General features: G+C 53.4%; 1 protein-coding gene across 1 annotated transcript; it reads right to left on the reverse strand.

Annotated features, from left to right (window-relative positions):
* Positions 1-1809: 1809 nt before the first annotated feature.
* On the reverse strand, positions 1810-18000 carry SARM1 (sterile alpha and TIR motif containing 1; the record flags this gene model as incomplete). Its single annotated transcript, XM_082679337.1, has 9 exons — positions 17516-18000; positions 12500-13115; positions 9879-10091; positions 9481-9572; positions 9128-9363; positions 7170-7272; positions 6904-7093; positions 2029-2150; positions 1810-1939 (listed from the first exon to the last, which is right to left on the reverse strand). Exons 1-9 carry the CDS (start codon positions 17983-17985, stop codon positions 1810-1812), a joined length of 2172 nt encoding a protein of 723 aa, XP_082535463.1. The 5' UTR covers positions 17986-18000.
* Positions 18001-18550: the final 550 nt, after the last annotated feature.

An 18550-nucleotide genomic window follows, 5' to 3' on the forward strand; every position in this document is an offset into this window, starting at 1 on the left:
TATTGTTATTGTCTCTGCTCTTGAGGGCAACATCCAGTCTGCCTCAGTCACCGTCGTATCCAGGACACCGGTGGGCATTCGTGCGGCAAGAAGGAAAAGGGTCAAGTGCAGTCAGAGGACCAGCTAGAGGCAGTATCTTTGACAGGGAGGCAAGTGGAAGGAAGGAGTTCCAAGCCTGGAGCGAGACCTTTGACTTTCTGACGATGTGGCCCAAGAGCTCCGAGGGGCCTGGCCAGCACCTGCTGGAGGTGGCTCTGGGAGCTGAGCCAGCCTTCAGGTGTGAACCCACTGCCCTCAGGAGGGGAGGGGAGGGGCAGGGCAGGTGCCCGCTGAGCCCATTAGCTGGAGCCTGCATTTATTGGAAGGAGGATGCTTTCTTGCTCTCCTACCCTGGTGGAGGAAGGGGCGGAGGGACACTCCTGCTCGGTTATTTCTTTACAGCCCCTGAGTCAGCCTTCTGTTGTGAAAGCCTGTCCCCCCACGGCTAGATTCTTTGGGGCAAGAGGGAAGCCAGCCGTCTGTGGAGCAAGCCGTCTGATTCTCAGTCCCCCCGGCAGTGGACTGAGCGCCAGGAGGCCAGGTCTGCATCCTGGGGCTGCCACTGGTGACTTGGGAAAATGACATTCAGTTCCTTCTCTGTAAGATGGAGATAACACCAGGTAAGGCTGCTCTGATGATTAGAGACCATGGAGTGAAGTGTCAGGGAAATGGCAAACGTTTGTGGGCATTTGTGTTTCAGTCTTGCTTCCTAAGGTATCATTCCTTGATCACCAGCTTCAGCCCAGGTGGGAGTTTGTGAGAAGTGCAGGAACTCGGGCCCCACCCCAGGTGTCCTGAATGGGATTTTAACAAAATTCCCAGGTGATTCGAATGCACCCCATGCCCTTCCTCAGGATCTTGCCTCTTCCCAGGGAACTACAGGTTCTGCCCAGGCTACTGCTGCTGCCACAGGGGGGCTGCCTCGCCCCAGCTCCCCCTGAGCCAGTTCGGGGGCAGCCTTGGACGGGTGAGGGGCTGAGGAAGGGAGCTGGGCCATGATGGGCAGAGGCGTGGCACACAGCACCAAGGCCAGGTAGGGTGGCTAGCTGCTCTTCGAGAGGCAGCGTCCCCTGCTCAGCCTCAAGCAGGGGGCTCCCGTGCACCGGTGAGCGCAGGCCGCGGCTGCAGACCAGCCAGAGTGAGGGCCGGCTCAGTCTCACCCTGACCCCAGATGTGGCAAAGGAGGATGCACATCAGAAAGGCTGGGAGTGGACCTGGGACCAGACCAGGCCAGCTAAGGGCACTGAGTGGTTACAGGGCAAGGCCACAGGATGGCAGGAAGTGGTGAGCCCAGGGGCCAGGCGCAGTCTCGGTGGAGAGCCGTGGCTAGCCTCTCATCCCTAGCTGGCTCCTGGGCCCAAGCCCTTGCTTGGTGGTGAGGGTTGGCCATTGCACTGAGCCCTGCCCGAGGCTGCCTGCCTTCACTCTACTCAGGCTGGCTGTTGGCAGGGCAGCAGAGGGGTTAGCGTGCAGCACACCCTCATTCTCCAGTCTCCAGAGCTGAGCAATGACCCTCCCACGCCCGAGACAGGACCTGGGGGCAGGGGCTAGGGGAGGTCTTAGCACCCCCAATGCCTGGCTTCCCTTCCCTTTCCAGATACTGAGGAAGCTGGGTTTGAGGTGGACGGTGAGGGTCGGGGGAGGCAGAGAGCCATTTCCTGAGAAGAGCCCAGGCTGTCTCAGCCCAGGGAAGCCGGTTTGAGGAGCTGTTCCATTGGGGGGGATGATGGAAATGGGGGGTCACGGCAGGGCTTGGGAATTAGGGACTGGTTAAGCGGGGCCCAGGGGTGCAGCACCCTCCAAACTGGTGTCAGAGCCCGCAGATGAGTCCCGGGAGGCGCGGCCCTGCAGGAAGCGGATGATCTTCTCGATGGTGGCCTCCTGGTACTCGTGGGACCACCTGTGGGTGCAGAGGCTGGTGGGTCAGAGGGCTGGGCAGAGGGAGCTGCTGGCTGGGGGCCTGTGTAACCCGCCCTGCCCCCTCCTCACTTGATGCCATTGAAGGCGAGCACAGCCTGCATGTCCTCAGGCAGGGCCTGGGGCTCTGGCCACTGGAATCCATCAATGACGGGCACGATGTTCTTGCCACAGTTCAAAGCAGTCACAATCTCCTAGAGGAAGAAGAGGGGAAGAGGAGGACACGTGGAGCCCCATCCAGGGACCTCGGGGCCAGGCTGAGCCTAAGGGGGGATGTTGGCCGTGAAGTCCACGTTGACTTCTCCCTCATCCCCTGTGGTATGATAAATCTCATTTGCCCTTTGTTCCAGGTTCTCGGTACAGAGCTCCTAAAGCCCTCTCGCATGACCTGGGGGGTGGGGCTGTGCCGAATAGCTTCAGGATGGGGGCTGGTGGCCAGGAAGACTAAGCTGTGATTAGAGGGTTGGAACTTTCAGTGCCCCCCTCACCTCCAGGGAGGGGAGAAGGGCTGGAGACTGAGTTCCCTCACCAATGACTTAATCACGCCTACATAATGAGACCTCCATAAAACCCCTAAGGACTGGTAGGTTGGTGAACACATCTACGTGTGGAGAGGGTGGCCCGGAGAGGGCATGGAAGCCCTGCCCACGCTCCCACCCACCCTTACTTTGCCCTGTGCATCTCTTCCATTTGGATGTTCCTGAGTTGTATCTTTTAAAACGAACCAGTAATAGTTAAGTAAAGTGCTTTCCTGAATTTTGCATGTCATTCTAGCAAATTATTGAACCTGAGGGGGGTGGTCATAGGAACCCCTGCATTTGTAGCTGAGTCAGACAGCAGTGCAGGTGGCCTGGGCCTTGCGACTGGGTCTGAAGTGAGGGCCGACTTGTGAGACTGATCCCTTAAACCACGGAGTCTGACACTGGCTCCCGCTGGGTAGTTAGTGTCAGAACTGAACTGAATTGTGGGACAGCCAGTTGGCGCTGGTGAAATGGAGAACTGGTTGTTGGTATGGGAAAAAGCCCGCACAAATTTGGTGTCAAGAAGTACATCGCACCCCCTGCATCCAAACTGATCCACCCTGAGCCCTGCCAGTTGTAGTCCTTATTTATTTCTCAAATCCTCTCATTTTTCTCCACCTCCACCCCCACCAGTGCCCTGCTCCAACCCCGTATTACCATTAGCCCCTACCGGGTCTCTTCTCATCCATTCTTGCCTCCTCTAATTCATTCTCCATGTTGCCCCTTCACCTAGCTACTCTTTGCAAAATGCAAATCTGATCATGTCACCCCCCCCTACTTAAAACTTCACAACTCTACATGGCTCTTTGAATAAAGTTCAAGGCTCTGTGCGGTTGGCCACAGCTCACTTCTCAAACTCTATCCCTGCGCTGTCCTCCCAGCCACACAGACCTTGCAGTCCCTTAGATTTGCTACCTCCCTCCCCCCACAGGGCTTCCTCTGACTAGAACACTCTTCCCTGCCCTTTCACCTAGCTAATACCAACTCATTTTTCTGATCTGAGCTCCATCAACTTTCCTAGGGAAGTCTTCCCTCACTTCCTGACCAGGTCAGATCCCCTGTTATAGGTTCTCATAGGTTCCACATCACATGCTACACTTAAAAATTTAAATTCACTAATGAGTAATTTACTTAATATCTGCTTCCCCACCAGACATAAAGGTGGGAACCATGTCCAGGTTTGACTCACCTTGTATCTCAGCATCTTTCACAAAGCCTTGCCCATAGTCTGCCTTTGCTAAATACTTAACAGTGGACTGGCTGAATGAATGAATGAGACAGCATAGCATTTAGGGGTTACGCTCTGGAATCATCAGATCTGGGTTCACATCAAGTCTCTGACACAGGTTCTGTCATTTGAGGCAAAAACAACAGGCTCTCAAAGCCTCTGTTTTCTAATTTCTAAAATAGAGTTAATGATAGTCCCTGTCTTGCAGGATTGCTGGGAGAAATAACTGTGCTATCCCATGGCAAGTGGTTAGGCTAGCGACTAGCATGCAGTGTATGCATGCAGTGTAGCTTTAAATAAATAACAAGTGTTATTACTTCCTCCTCTGGAAAGTGGGGATAATAAAACTTACCTCACTAGGTTGTTCTGAGGATATTCCTATTAATGGGTGCTCTGGTAAGTGCTTATTGAATGTTTTTTTCCTTTCAAGGGGGTACCACAAGGATTGGACTTTTTGAGTGCAGTTCACTTGTGGTTTTCCATATTGATTACCCACTAAATGTGGCTTTGAGGAAAGCAGTTTTAAAACCAGAGGCAATTCAGTACTAAAAACAACCAAGGAGGGATGATGGAGCCTTTGGGACTGGTCCAAGGCAAAGGCTCCCACCACCTGCCCGCTCCTCCCTCCTTGCAGTTGGCTGGGACAGTGATGGACGCCAGGCACCCTCGTGGAGCAGAGCCTTCCTGGGGAAGGAATCTGCATAACTTCAACCCTGATTGGCTTCTGGGGCACCTCTCCATTTTACAACTGAGAAGAAGGAAGCCCAGCGAAGGGGAGGGACTTGCTCCCAAGTCACATACATGCCCAGCCCAGGAGGGGGCCAGGTCTCTGACTCAAGCATTCAGATTCCAAGTCCAAGGCTATTTCAACCAAGCCCTCTGCCTCTCTGCTGAGCACTTGGATGAATTCTGGCCCTGCAGCAATTTATGTGGGAACCTTTAGACATTTGTTTCATCCAGAATTACACAGAAGCAAAGACAGCACACTGCTCACTGTACCAATTCAGAGGATGGCCAGTCTGACCTAGTAAACCTAGTAGATACGTATGTTTCTCCCAGTCATCTCAGCTTCATCAGAATCACTCATCTATTTAATCATTGATTCAATTATTCTAAAAACTCTTCAAGAGCCTACTTTGTACCATGCATGGTTTTAGGCATCAGGGATGCAGCATGAACAAGGCAAGGTCTGAGCTCTCACGGAGCTCACAGACACTCCTCTCTTTCTCTCAGAAGGCCGCCTGCCACCTGCTCTAAGCCATGATCCTCCAGGGTGTCTCTCTGACCCAGCATCCCCTCCCCAAACCAAACCCAGTATTCAGACCCTCCTACATGGCCTCTGGGGCCTGACCCTCTTCCCCACTGTCAATCTGGGCTGCACCCTAGTGTGAAGCCTTCTCCCTAAAACCCACTGGTATGGCATCACTGCCCTCATGGGATCCTTTTTGCCAGTGCTTTCAGCACAGGTCTTCTCCCTGCCTTTAGGAACCCCATAACCTGGTTTCTTAGTTCTTATCCAGCCAGTGGTGTGCTGGTACATGTTTAACAGCTAGCTCTCCAGAGGGGGAAAAAAACAACCAAACAAATAAAATCCTGATTTGTAGTTTTTACCGATTTCTTTAGTGTAACTACTCCCACCATGGCTGATTTCAAGCTACTGGCGTGACATCACTGAACTCGGAGTTGGGAAAAGATGCAGTCAGTCTGGTGTCAGCTGATTCCAATCCTATCTCACCACCTCCCCTCCCACCCTTCAGATCTGAGACATAGGACAAAGCTGGATCTTAAGAAAGTGCATGGGCTTTGGAGTCAGATAGACAGGAGGAGTTCAAAGCCCAGTTCTGATTTCTGCCCAGGCAGTGTGGCCATGGGAAAAATTATTCTACTTCTCCGAGCCTTGGTTTCTTCATCCGTAAAATGGAGAAGGCAATACCAGTGATAATGCAGGTTTCTGGCACCCTTCTCATGCCTACTTTTTTTTTTTTTTTATTTTTGGGGTACGTGAGCCTCTCACTGCTGTGGCCTCTCCCATTGCGGAGCACAGGCTCCGGACGCGCAGGCTCAGCGGCCATGGCTCACGGGCCTAGCCGCTCCACGGCATGTAGGATCTTCCCGGACCGGGGCATGAACCCGCGTCCCCCGCATTGGCAGGTGGACTCTCAACCACTGCGCCACCAGGGAAGCCCCTCATGCCTACTTTTCTTCTTTGCTCCTGCTGTTGCCCTGCCTGAGATGCCTTCTCTTCCACTGGCCTAAATTCTTAAGACTCTTCTCAAGTTCTGCTTCCTTCACGAAGCCTCCCCGGATTTTTCCAGCCCTTGATGTTTTTTTCCTTTCTCCATATTCTCATAGCAAGTAAGAGGTTCGCCTACCCGGCTTTACGTTGACACCAATTTATGTATGATCTAGTCATTCTGGTCATATCCTTGTCTCCTTAGCTGCTTTAGGACAAGGGCCCTATCCATATGACAACTGCTTCCCTTTGCCCTGGCCCCAATTCCTGCTGACTAACGAGTAATGATTAATAACCTACAGATGTGATATAGATCCATCCATCCATTCTACAAGTTCCCAATAAGTTTTTACTATGCGTTAGGCAGTCAGGATACAATGGGGAATTAAACAGTGGTAGTACTCACAAAAATTATATTAATAATCGTAATTGCTGCTATCATACAGCAGTTCTTATGTGCCAGGCATTCTGCTAAGCACTTCACAAATTTTACTTCTTTTAATCTTCCTAACAATATCCTAGGGAGTTAGGTACTATAACTATCCCACTTTCCAGTGATAAACATGAAGCTGATTAGGGTTAAGTAACTTGCCCAAAGCCAGAGCCAGGATTTAAACTCACAGCTTTGTGCTCTTAACCATTCCACTGTGCCTGTCACTATGCTCTCCTGCCCCCCTTCCCTCACAGAGGTTATTTTTCAAAGCGTGTTCATCCTTCTCTGACCCTCACAACAATTCTACGAGGTGAACAGGACAGGTAAGTTACCCCCATTTTGTAGATGAGAAAACTGGGGCTCGGAGAACCTAAGTAAGTTGCTCAAGTCCTATTACAGTCAGAGCCATGGCTCCTGACTTCCAGCTGGGCTATGGAGGTTGCTGGAGTATATGCAGGTGAGAAAGAATGAAATGGGGACCTTGTGCCCTGGGCCACAGGCCAATGCTGGGACCACAGAGGCCAGCACTTACCTTGTGCACCCAGTCCTTGCAGTCGTGGTCCTGCATGCACTTGTCCAGAGCCCCAGCCGACAAAACCAGCACAAAATTGCGGGCACCCATGATACTCTGAATGAGCTTGTCCTCGAACTTGCCCGCTTCCAGCTTCTCCACATCAATGAAGACACTGAAGCCGTGCAGCTGCAGGTGCACCTTCAGGAGGCTGCAAAGAGGTCCTGTGTCACTGCCACGGCCTCCCCACAAGGCCCCAGGCAGCCTGCCTGTCCGCCCCTCCTCACCTGGCGAGCTGGGAGCCCGAGTTCCGGCGGTAGCTGATGAAGACGTCTGGAGTGTCCCCGCAGGGCTTGCAGCCGGTGCAGGGCAGCGGGGAGTGTAGCATTTCTGAAGCAGACAAGAGACGGCTTGGTGAGGGTGGGCCTTCCCCATCATTCACCACGAGGTACATCATCTCCTGCATACCCAGCCCTCTCAGCCCAGCCCAGGCAGGGTGGCTTGCTCCATAAAGGGTCAGAGAGGTGGAGACATGGGGCCTACACTAGAGCTCCAGACCTGCACAGCCAGCTGCCCACAGGTACTCCAAACCCAAACCATCCCAAATCCTCCCCAGACCCCACTTCTTCCTAGTCTCCCACCAAAGCCAGAAACCTGGATATCAGCCTCAACTCCTGCCTCTCATTCATTCATTCAACAAATACTTACTAAGTGCTTTCTGTGTGCCAGGCAGTATTCTTAGTGCTTGGGATACAGCAATGAACAGAACAAACCCTGCCCTCATGGAGCTGACACTCAATGCTCAGGGTCAGGCACCATGCTCTGTGGATTCTGCCTACCAACATCCTGGACTCCAGCCTCAGGGCCGTCCCTGTGTCCAGGCCCTCAACTCCAGCGTCCTCAGTGGTCTCTCCAGATCCACACCTGCCCAGTCTAATCTTTTTGCCGCAGGCACCAGAGAGCTCTGCTTAAAATCCAAATCTGAGTGTGTCATTGCCCCCACTACAAAGCTGTGCATGGCTCCCTACTCCCTACAGGAGGTGTTTGTAAGCTATTTTTGCTGTAGCACCCTCTTGTTTTTAAAAAATTAAATCTTGGGGATTTATTGGGAGCTGCAATGTAAAAATGATAGAACTTAATCTGCTTTGGTTGAAGCAAAAGAATGGGGCCAAAGCCCAGTCCCTTGTCCCCTGTGGGAGCTTAGTATATACTTATTGAATGCATGCATGCATGAAAAGTACCCATCTTATAATATGCAGACAACAGTCACAGACAACGTTTGTCTCTTTACGAGGTATAAAGGCAGAGGTTGAGATCCCAGTTCTGTCATTTAATGACTTATAACCTTACAAAATGAATTTAAATCTCAGTTTCATCATCTGTAAAATTAACACCCATGATGGAACTGTCCTTTATCTTTGATTATGATGATGGTTACACAGGGGTATACATTCAAAACTGTTCAAACTGGACACTTTTAAGTTAAATTATACCACTTTTATTCTTTAAAAAGTTTTAAAAGCTGACTTTAAAAAAACAACACCCACTGCACAGAATGGATGTAGAGATTAATGAGATAATATCTCATTAATCATAATATCTCATAATCAGGACCTGGCCTCTAGTAATTGACAATAAATGTCAGCCAAATAGTAAATTAGTAAATTAAATTAATAAATCAAGAGGGCTGCTAGAGCCCTAGGATCCACTCTGCTCTCACGACCTCCCTAAAGCACCCATACTTTGTCAGCTGTGGACTAACAGGATAAGCCCTCTGTCTTCCCGCCCACATCCCCTGTACCCAGCCCCCATGCTGTCTCACCTCCACACTTGCATGTACGGCTCCCTCTGCCTGGGCTGCTCTTCCTGCTGCCACCACTCTTTTCCCCACCCCCAACACATCCTTCAAGATCTGGTCAGGCATCCTCCCCTCTCCAAAGCCTAGGCCTGGGTGGACAGGGTAGGTGGTGCTTCCTCTAGGCTCCCACTGGAGTCCTGGGCATGCCAGCTCCTGCAGCCACGTGCCTGTTTATACATCTGCCTTCCTCCCACCCTCCTACGCACCTCAGACTGGGAACTTCTTGAGGGCAAAGTGCAACATATTCATCTGCATCCTCAGAGTCCAGTGCAGCACAGCCTACGTGCTCAATCAACCCGCAGTGAGGCTCTGAGCGCCCCCCCCATGTGTCTCCCCTCACCCCTCCAGGGCAGGGGCAGGGGTAGGGGCCCAGGTGGGCAGGGTGACCTCTGGCGGCCGTGAGGATGCGGGCGCGGTGCACGCCCAGGTGGATGCCGCAGTCCTCCAGGAGCTGCTGCTCCGACACTCGGTGCAGCAGGGAGCGGTCCAGGCCGCAGCTGACCAGGCCATACGTGTATTGACGGAAGCGCGGGTCCAGGCTGCCCAGCCAGTCAGCCAGGTTGCTGCGGTCGCATGTAGCGTAGTTGGCGAAGGTCTTGAGCTCTGTGAGCTCCCTAAAGAATCTGCACCCAAGGGAGGAGAGGATGCTGAGATCTTGACTGGGCATTGGCTAGAGGCGGAGGGGGCGTTTAGTTAGACCTGCCCGGGGCGGGGGAGTATGCGGGCTGGAGCCTCCGTACCTCTTGCGGGTGAGGCCTGACTTCATGCCCAGGTCGGTCTGGAGTTCCTCATCCGTGAGCCGCAGAAGCAGGTCTCCATCCACTTGCTGCTCCTGGAGGAGGGGTCAGATGTAAGGAAAGGCTCCCATCCTCAGCATTTGCACCCCATCCAGCACAAGATCAAGAGCAGGGACCTGGAGATGGCGGTGGGGGAGGCGGATGGGACCCAGATGAGAACCGAATGACCCCGAAAAACACTGAGTACTGCCTCCCCACCCCCAAAAGTCCACCCTGGTGCCGCTGGCGTGCTGCGCCGGGATGGGGCGCGGTCGCCTGTGTGCAGGGCGCCCCTAGCGGCCCCGCGGCCCTCGGGGATGCGCCTGCTCCGACCGCCGGCCGGCGACCCCGTGCGGCTCTACCCGGAAGCTCTCGCAGTACTGGGAGAAGCCGATCTGCTGCAGCCATGTCTGGACCTCGGCTTCCTTCCAGCTGGCCACGCTGGGCAGGATGGGCCGTGGCACCTCCTCGCCCAGCAGTCGCAGCGCGCGCTTCGCCAGCGCCGACGTGGTACCGTTAGTGGAGTAGGAGACGAGGCGTTTCAGGCTCTGGATAGCACCTATGTCGCTGAATACCTGGGGAAGTGCGGAGAGCGTGTCTTGGACCCACCAATTCACCAGCCGCCCCCAAACAGCCGCCCCCAAACGTGCCCGGTCCCTTCCCTCGCCTCTTCTCACCGCTGAAAACCCCACCGTCTGCCCTTGCCCTGCCTTCATCCAATAAATCACCAGGTCCTGTGGATTCCCCCCTCCAGAAGCTCCTTCAACTCTTGACCAGGTAAGTCGCTCTCATGCCTCCCCTCTACAGCTCCCATCTGCCCTGAAATCAAGTCGAGTTCTCAGTATGGCTGCCAGGCCTGGCACAGTGCAGCCCCTGCCCACCAATCCCCGCTCTACTCCCCCTTCACCAAGCCACCCACCCATGGAGGCTCTCCCACCTCTGGGCCTCACTCAACCTGTGGTGTTTCCAGACGCTTAGTTCTTCTAGCCTGCTTGTGGGAATCCTACTCATCCATTGGATCCAAATTGATTGGCACCTCCAACATGCAGCCTGCTTTGATTGCCCCACAGCTTGGCCCATACCTCCAGTTAGGCCTTGTGCTACACTCTGGATGCTACTGTTGTTAATTGATAGTGCAATTCCTACTGGACTGTAAGCTGAGGTCATGTCTTAGTCACCCCTGGAGTCCCATAACTGGCACACTGCAGGGCACAGAGTGAGGGCTCACTATGTCTATATTGAACTGTGCTCACTTGGCCTTGCTGGGAAAGAGGTGCCAGAGCTGGTGGTCATGGCTGCTGCCAAGACCCACTCCTTGGGGTCCTCACTCCCTACTTCCCTTTAACTCCCTCCTCCCAAAACAGAATGGCCTGTTTTGTAAAGCCAGTCCTCCCATGGCCCAACTCTGGGGTGCAGAGAGGAGAATCAAAAGCTCCTAGAACACTGGACCTTGGAAGAGGCCTCAGAGACCCCCTAACACAACAGTCTCTTCTGCATCTATGGGGACACACGTGATGGGTGACAATCACCTGTGAGACACGCTCCTCTGATGACCCCTGTCCAGCCCCAGATGACCACTGTCGCACAGATAGGGTGGTCCATGCAGTGTGCTGTGTCACTAACCCCCCAAACCTCCAGAGGAATACAAAGGAGGGAGAGTGACATTATTGGATAATCTTAATTCTGTAATATTTAAAAAACTAACACAGAAACTTCCGATAATTTAACTATTACTAGTCTCACATCCAGGGTAAGAACTGCTGCTGTGGTCCACTCCTTCAGTTTTCCAGAGGTCAAAAGTGAGGCATATAGGGACTTCCCTGGTGGCACAGAGGATAAGACTCCGCGTTCCCAATGCAGGGGGCCACGGTTTGATCCCTGGTCAGTGAACTAGAACCCACATGCATGCCGCAACTGAGAGTTTGCATGCCACAACTAAGGAACTCACAAGCCGCAACTAAGGAGCCTGCCTGCTGCAACTAACACCCAGCGCAACCAAATAAATAAATAGTAAAAAAAAAAAAAAAAAAAAAGAAAGTGAGGCACATAAAGGCCCAGAGAGGGGAAGCCAGGTACCCACAGTCACACAGCAATTTAAAGCAGAGGGCAAAGGCTGCATATCAGGTCCTGAGATTGGGGACCCTTTGGGACTTGGGTGGGAGTTATCTAGTTGACACATGGATGTCCTGCCTCTGTTTACTCCATCTCCTTTTTGGACTCCAGACCCAAATGACAGAATGGCCCACTGGAGCACCCCAGGTTGTCATCCCTCAGGCACTTCAAACTCCATCTGTCCCATTGAACTCACTTTCTCTCCACCCTCAAACTATCTCACCCAGTTCACCTTATCTCAGTAGCACTGTCACCATCCACTGGGTTGTCCAAAGCCAGGAGTATCCTCAGCTGCTCATCTTCCTTCACCCAGCCACCCACCAAGTTCTAACTCTGTCTCTTCAGTACCTCTGGAATCTGCTTCTCTCTGCCTCTGCTGTCATGCCCTGGTCCTCACCTCCACCATCCCAGCTGCCCCCTGCCATGGCCTTCTATCTGACCCCCCTGCCTGCAGCCTCACCCTTGCCTACCCCATCTCCACGCAGCAGTCAGGGTGATCTTTGTAGAACACAGAGATCATGCAGAGATGTATGTCCCCTACATAAAACCTTGGTCTTGCCTTCAAGGCCAGAATGATGGGTCCCTCATCTTTCTCCTTGTTTCACCTCTCATGTGTATTTCAAGTCCTAGTTTTTTGTTTGTTTTTGTTTTCTTTGTTGTTTTGTTTTGTTTTTGGCTGTGCCACCAGCATGCGGGATCTTAGTTCCCTGACCCGAGATCAAACCCGTGTCCCCTACATTGGAAGCGTGGAGTCTTAACGAATGGACCGCCAGGGAAGTTCCTCAAGTCCCAGCTGAATGTCATTTCCTCTGGGGCGCCTTCCCAGTTTCTCTTTAACCCCCTCCCCACCCAACCCCACACCCGCACCCACCTTGGTCTTGCCCTGCAGACTCTTGATGGCAGCCTCGGCACAGAGATAGAAAGCCCCGATGCACTGCGCCTCCAAGCGCGACGAGTCAAGCAGCGGCACAAGGCGCTGCAGGTCGTCAGGCCCGCGGCCCTGGCTGGTGTCACTGGCGTCCACCAGGCAGCGGGCGAAGCGGCCGGGGTCCAGTGAGGCCACTAGCGGCTCCACGAGGGCCAGCGTGCCCGAGCGCTCCACCTCGCGCTCCACCTCCTTGTTGGTGGCCAGCACCGCCACGGCGAGGCAGGCGTGCAGTCGGAGCATCTCGTCCTCGGAGAAGGCGAGCGGGAAGAGCCACTCGGCGGCGCGCTTCTCCACCATGCGCCTCTGCGCCGCCTGGCCCCCGTGCAGCGCGCAGTTGGCCAGCGCCAGCGCGCAGTGGCGGAGCAGCGGTGGGTCGGTGCGGCGGCACCAGTACAGCACCGCGTCCAGGCCGCCGGCCGCCACCAGCCGCTGGCACGTCTCCTCCGAGTGCTTGAACATGTGCTCCAAAATGCCGGCCACGCTCCGCGCCAGCTCCACCGGCTCCCGCTCTTTTGCCAGGTTCAGTATCACGCCCAGCCCGATGCGCGCCACTCGGTCCCTGCCGAAGGAAAGCGGGAGGGAGGAAGTGGAGGTGCCGCAGCCCGGGGTGCTTATCTTAACCCTTATGCTTTCTGGGCCTCGCTAGCGTCAAATAGTACATGAGTCTGGTCCTCCCTGCCTCCTCCACCTCCCTCATCTCCTGCCCTGGGACAACCAGACTTCTCTGATCATAAGGGTGCTCCATCCTGGCCACACCCATTTCTTCCCAGACACCCTTCCCTGGAGAATCAGCATGTGTAGTGGTTAAGAATTCTAGCTCTAGAGCAGATCTCCTGGGTCCTGGTTTCTTCTCTACTATTTTCTAGCTGTGGGACCTTGGGTACCTTCCTTTATCTTTATTGGTTTCCTCATCTCATAAATAGGATAAAGTGCATACCCACCCCATAGAGTTATTACGAGAACTAATGTAAAAATGCATTTAAAGTGCTTGGCACAGTTCCTGGCACATAGGAAAGACTCAATAAATGTTCATTTCATCAAAATTCTCTGCACTCTATGCTGTGTGACTGGGGTGTATTCATTCATTCAAAACACCATTTATTGAGGACTTACTGTGTGCCAGGCACTGCAGTAGGGGCTGAAGTTAAACAGTGCCTAAGAGAGACTGGAGCTAATAACAGCTAATATGGAGACAAACAGTAAGCAAGTAAGCAGTGAATGAACAGGATAATAGTTATCTGACCAAAACGATAGCAAAACCAGGTGCTGTGATGGAGAGTGCCTGGGCGGAGGGATATGTCTGAGGAAGTGACATCTGCGAGTTAAATGTCCAGAGACCCCTGCTTGCCAGTATCTGGAAGGAGAGCATAATAGTCAGAGAGAACAGCAGCAAGGACAAAAGCCCCGAGGGCTGATGAGCTTGGCACGTTCCAGGAAAAGAAAGAAAGCCAGAGATGTTTGCAATGTCTAAAACAAACAAGGAAAAGTATAAAATCAACGAGGGACTCATATATAGAATATATAAATACATATTCAAATGAACAAGCAAAAGGCAGTAAATCCAACAGAAAAGGGGCAAAGGACACAAATGGGCAATTTACCAAAGGAAATTCAAAACGTTAACAAGCAAATAGAGATACTCTAATTCATTAGTAATCAGAGAAATAAAAATTAAACCAGCTATCACTTTACACCCATTAAATGGGCAAAAAGCAGAAGCTACTTCAAGTGGTTGAGCTGGAAGTTTCAAGGGAAGAGTGAGGAAAGAGCTCCTGGGGGCCGTTTGAGCCATCTCAAAGCATTTGGACTTCATCTTGATGGGAAATGGGGAGTCACTGAAGGGCTTCAGGAAGGGGAGTGACCTGGTTAACACATAGGTTTTAGGAAACTCGCTCTGGCTGCTGTGGGGAGGACAGGTCAAAGGGAGAGAGCTTGGAGGCCAAGAGAGGAGACAGGAGAGTTGCCACACTCCAGGCAGAGGTGAAAGTGTCCTGTCTTCCTGACCTCCACCAGTGATGTCCCTCAAAGACTTATAGGCCCAGCCAGCTATGGAGTCCTTGCCCAGTGAGCACCACAGTGACCACAGTGCTTATGACTTTGTGTCCACTGCAGGGCCCAGGTGAGCCCAGAACATGGCCTGAGGCCAGGACAGCTTTGCTGAGCTGATCACTGAACTTCTCTGTAGCCCAAAGGAACAGATGGGTTCTAATCATCCACTCGGGCAGACGGCACTGCAATTGTTCCTTTAACCAAGGAGAAAGCCAAGGCTCAGAGAGGTTACATGGCATGCCCAGGTTACACAGCTGGTGAGAGGCATAGCTGGGATTTGAACTCACATCTGTCTGTCTCCAGGGCTCAAGATCCTTTGTCTGCACTTTGTGCTTCCAGAACAATCCGACTATATATACTCCAAGAAGATCAGAACCAGGAAGTGCTTAAGAAGTCATCTAATCCAACAACACCCCGCCTGAGGCTCCATGGAGGGAAGGGCATGTTCAGGAACATCAATTCAGAAAGAGGACTTTATTCACATTTCTTTTTTTTTTTTTTTTTGGCCGCGAGGCTTGCAGGATCTCAGTTCCCCGACCAGGGATCAAACCCAGGCCATGGCAGTGAAAGCCCGGAATCCTAACCACTAGGCCACCAGGGAACTGTGCAATTGTGCATTTCTTGAACCCCAGCCCTCACCTTTCCCTATGCACTTGGCACCTTTATAGAGTTGAACTCTGTGCTAGTTGTGACATTTATTCACTCAATTCTACAGTCTGAGAGGCTGTGGGTCTGGGATCAAATCACAGCTCCGAAAGAGGGGTAGATTGTCCATATATAAGCCTGTATATGTAATATACACATATATGCAAGTGCTTGTATATGCAGAGACTCTCTCTGGAAAGACGTACAAGAAACTTGTTTCACCGGTTTGCCTCCAGTGAACAGAAAGAAGAACGTTTAAGTGTGTATCTTTTTTGTACTTTGCACTTGAATTTATGTGCAATAGTTGTTTTTTTTTTTTTTTTCCTTTTTCTTTCTTTCTTTTAAAAACCTGTAGCCTCCACTTATTCACTGTGTATTCTTGGGAAAGCCATTTAACCTCATTATGGTCTCCTGAAGGGGGCAGGCTGTGACTTTAGAGGGCTAGCAGTAAGAGAGTGTGGTGGGACCAGGCTCAGAGCGCCCTTCCCTGATGGGCTTCTCCTGGTATTCGAGGGTCAGTGGAGCTGTGACCTAGGCTCCTGGGCAGTGAGTGTGGCAGCACCCAGGGAAGAAGAGAGCTGCAGGAAAGGGAATGGCAAAAGGAGTGGGTGCACTGATGGAAGAACCTTCTTTATGAGGAAGTTGGTTGGTGGAGGAAGGAAAAAATTTCATAGACACAAATTCTCAGTGTGTCATCACCCTCTTCCCTTCTTGCCCTCCCAGCCTCCTCTCGGAGCAGTGCAGAGGTGTGGGGAGATTATGCCTTTCTCTGGAAGGATTTTGATCGGGACCTGGCTCGCTGGGTTCTGTCCTTGGTCCTGAAGTGATGCCAACACCAGCACGTTGTTTCTTGGGACCAGAGACATGGGTTAGTGCGCCTCCTTTCTCAGTAATTCTGAACCAGGTGAGGATTGTTATTTTCAACCTTGAAAAGTATCAGTTCTATTTGCATCTTGCAGCTCTCCTCTTCTTAGGGTGCTGGCTACACCCATTCTCCAGGAGTTCTAGTTATAGCTGCCCTATCCCACATACCAGGCCTACAGGACACGCCCTTCAGTGCTAGCCCACCACATCCAGTGAGCACCCACTCCATTTGCTAGCCCTCCACATTCACAGCCCATCCCCAACAGGACACCTGTTGTTAGATAGAAGATTAATGACTTACTGAACAAGCAGAATCCTAACTGGGCCTCCCAACTTAAATTGCTTCATTCATGCACTTTTGAAAGTTGTATCATTTCCACCATCCACAAGCTTATCTTTACTTTTTGAAAAGGGCAAGGAAAACGCCCCTAATCCATGCCCATCACACCTTTGAGAGCTTCATAAATGGAAAGTTGGCCCTTCCAAAACCCTTCTAAACCTGAAGGGCCCGAGAATTCAGCATGAGACTGGAGTGTGACAGCCTGGTCTCCTCCGGCATTAGAGGCGCAAGGAAGTGGGTCAGTGGTCCTCATATTCCAGGGGAGATCCCAAGAGGCAGGGAAGCATAGCAACCAGCCTTCAGTTGGACCCCACCTACTGTATCTTGGCACGTGTGGGGAAGATGTAGGGAACACATACTCTGGCCCCTGCCTAGCTCCACACCTCAGTTTTCTCTTCCCCCACCATCCATCCCAACTGAAAACACCCATCGTGTTTCCCATGAGCAGGCACAGCATGAGATCATGTCTGTCCTGTTACATGAAGCAAAATGAAAAAGGAGGAAGCAGGAAGTGGACTGCTGGGGGTGGCATGAAGGCAGCAGGTAACCTTAGGTAAGCACTCATTTCAGCCTGGGGGAAGAGGAAAGGGGTCCCCCCTCCTATTTTCTGAGCAATGTTCTCTTTCTCTTTTAGTGGGAGTGAGACGGTATGGCAGAGAGAAGGTAGCACGGAAGGATATCCAGGCCCATCGGGAGGAGGGCTGTGGGTTTAGAGGGCTTGGGCAATGGGATCCCAGCTCCATCCTCAGAACCAGGGACAGATTCCTGTCCTGCTACTCCATTCCTCCCCTCTCTCATTTCTCACCCCACCAGCTCTGGGAGTGAATCCTGGCTGCACCATTAGTTCACTGTGTGACGCTGGGCAAGTCACTAAACTTTCCCAGGGCTCAGTTTCCTCATCTGTAAAATGGACACGCTGGTCCCCAACAGGGATATAATGCAGGGGTTTGTGAGGTGAGGCAGGAAAGGCACCGTGCGAGGCACACGGGAGACCGAGGCACTCGACCGCCCTTGCGACCCTACACCACGCGGCGCTCTCCGCCCCAGCCCGGCCCCCTCACCGGTTCTCTGCCACCAGGATCTGCTCCAGCAGGCGGGCAGCCTGCACGCGCGTCTCCAGCTCCGGCGCCTGGAGCAGGCGCAGCAGCAGGTCCAGACCACCGTCCAGGCGGATGGCGTCGCACAGACCCTGGGCTACCTCGCGGCCCATGGCTGGTAGCAGCCAGGCCTCCTCCACCAGCTGGAAGACCTCGGCTAGGCTGGCTCCCACGGCCCGCACGCCGCCCGCCTGCTTCAGAGCCGACAGCGCCTGCTGCAGCTCGGGCAGCGCGCGCTCCAGGGCGCCCTGCACCTCGGTGCTCGCCCCTGGCGACACCTCGCGGGGCCCGCGGCTGCCCGCCGCCCACCACGGCCCAGCGCAGCCGCTCCCGTCCGGCCCCGGCACCGCTAGCCGCTCGGCGCCCGACCGTGGGCCCGACATGGCGAAGAAGCGGCACAGCTTGTAGGCGGAGAGAAGCAGCGTCAGGACCATGGGCACGGGGTTTCAGGGGACATCCCTGGAGAGGCGGGGCCGGGCGGAGCGACCCAGACCTTGGGAAAAGGAGGAACCAAGAGGGGACCAGGGGGAAGATGATGCAAGAGGGAGGGTGGAGAGAAGGGTAACAGGCAAGGGCACCGACCAGAAGTTTGGGGGAGGGGTGAGGGCAGGATATAGGACGAAGAAGTTGGGGAAGGGGATGCAGGCCCAGATGCAGGGGACAGGCGGGAGGAGAGAGCGGGAAGGCGAGGAACGGACCCAGGGGCCAGAGGGTCTAGAAAGCAGCAACCAGAACAAAGAGCGGTTCCAGTCTCGCCTAGGTTCGCAGGGATGCTCTGCAGGAGCCCCGCCTCTGAGAAGCTGTGGTCGGGGAGCCGACGCCCCGCCTCTCGGTCTCGCGGGGCTCCTCCCTTGCCGCCTGCGTAGCCCCACTCCCAAGTCTTCTCCAGCTACGCCCACACGCTGGCTGGGCCTCTCCCACTAGTCACGTTCCCTGCCTCCTCTACTGGTGGCAGGGGAAGGAGGTGGGAGGCGGAAGGACTGCTTCGGTTTTACGTTG

The sequence above is a fragment of the Grampus griseus genome (genome assembly GCF_964374135.1).
Source record: "Grampus griseus genome assembly, chromosome: 20".
Taxonomy (NCBI): Eukaryota; Metazoa; Chordata; class Mammalia; order Artiodactyla; family Delphinidae; genus Grampus; species Grampus griseus.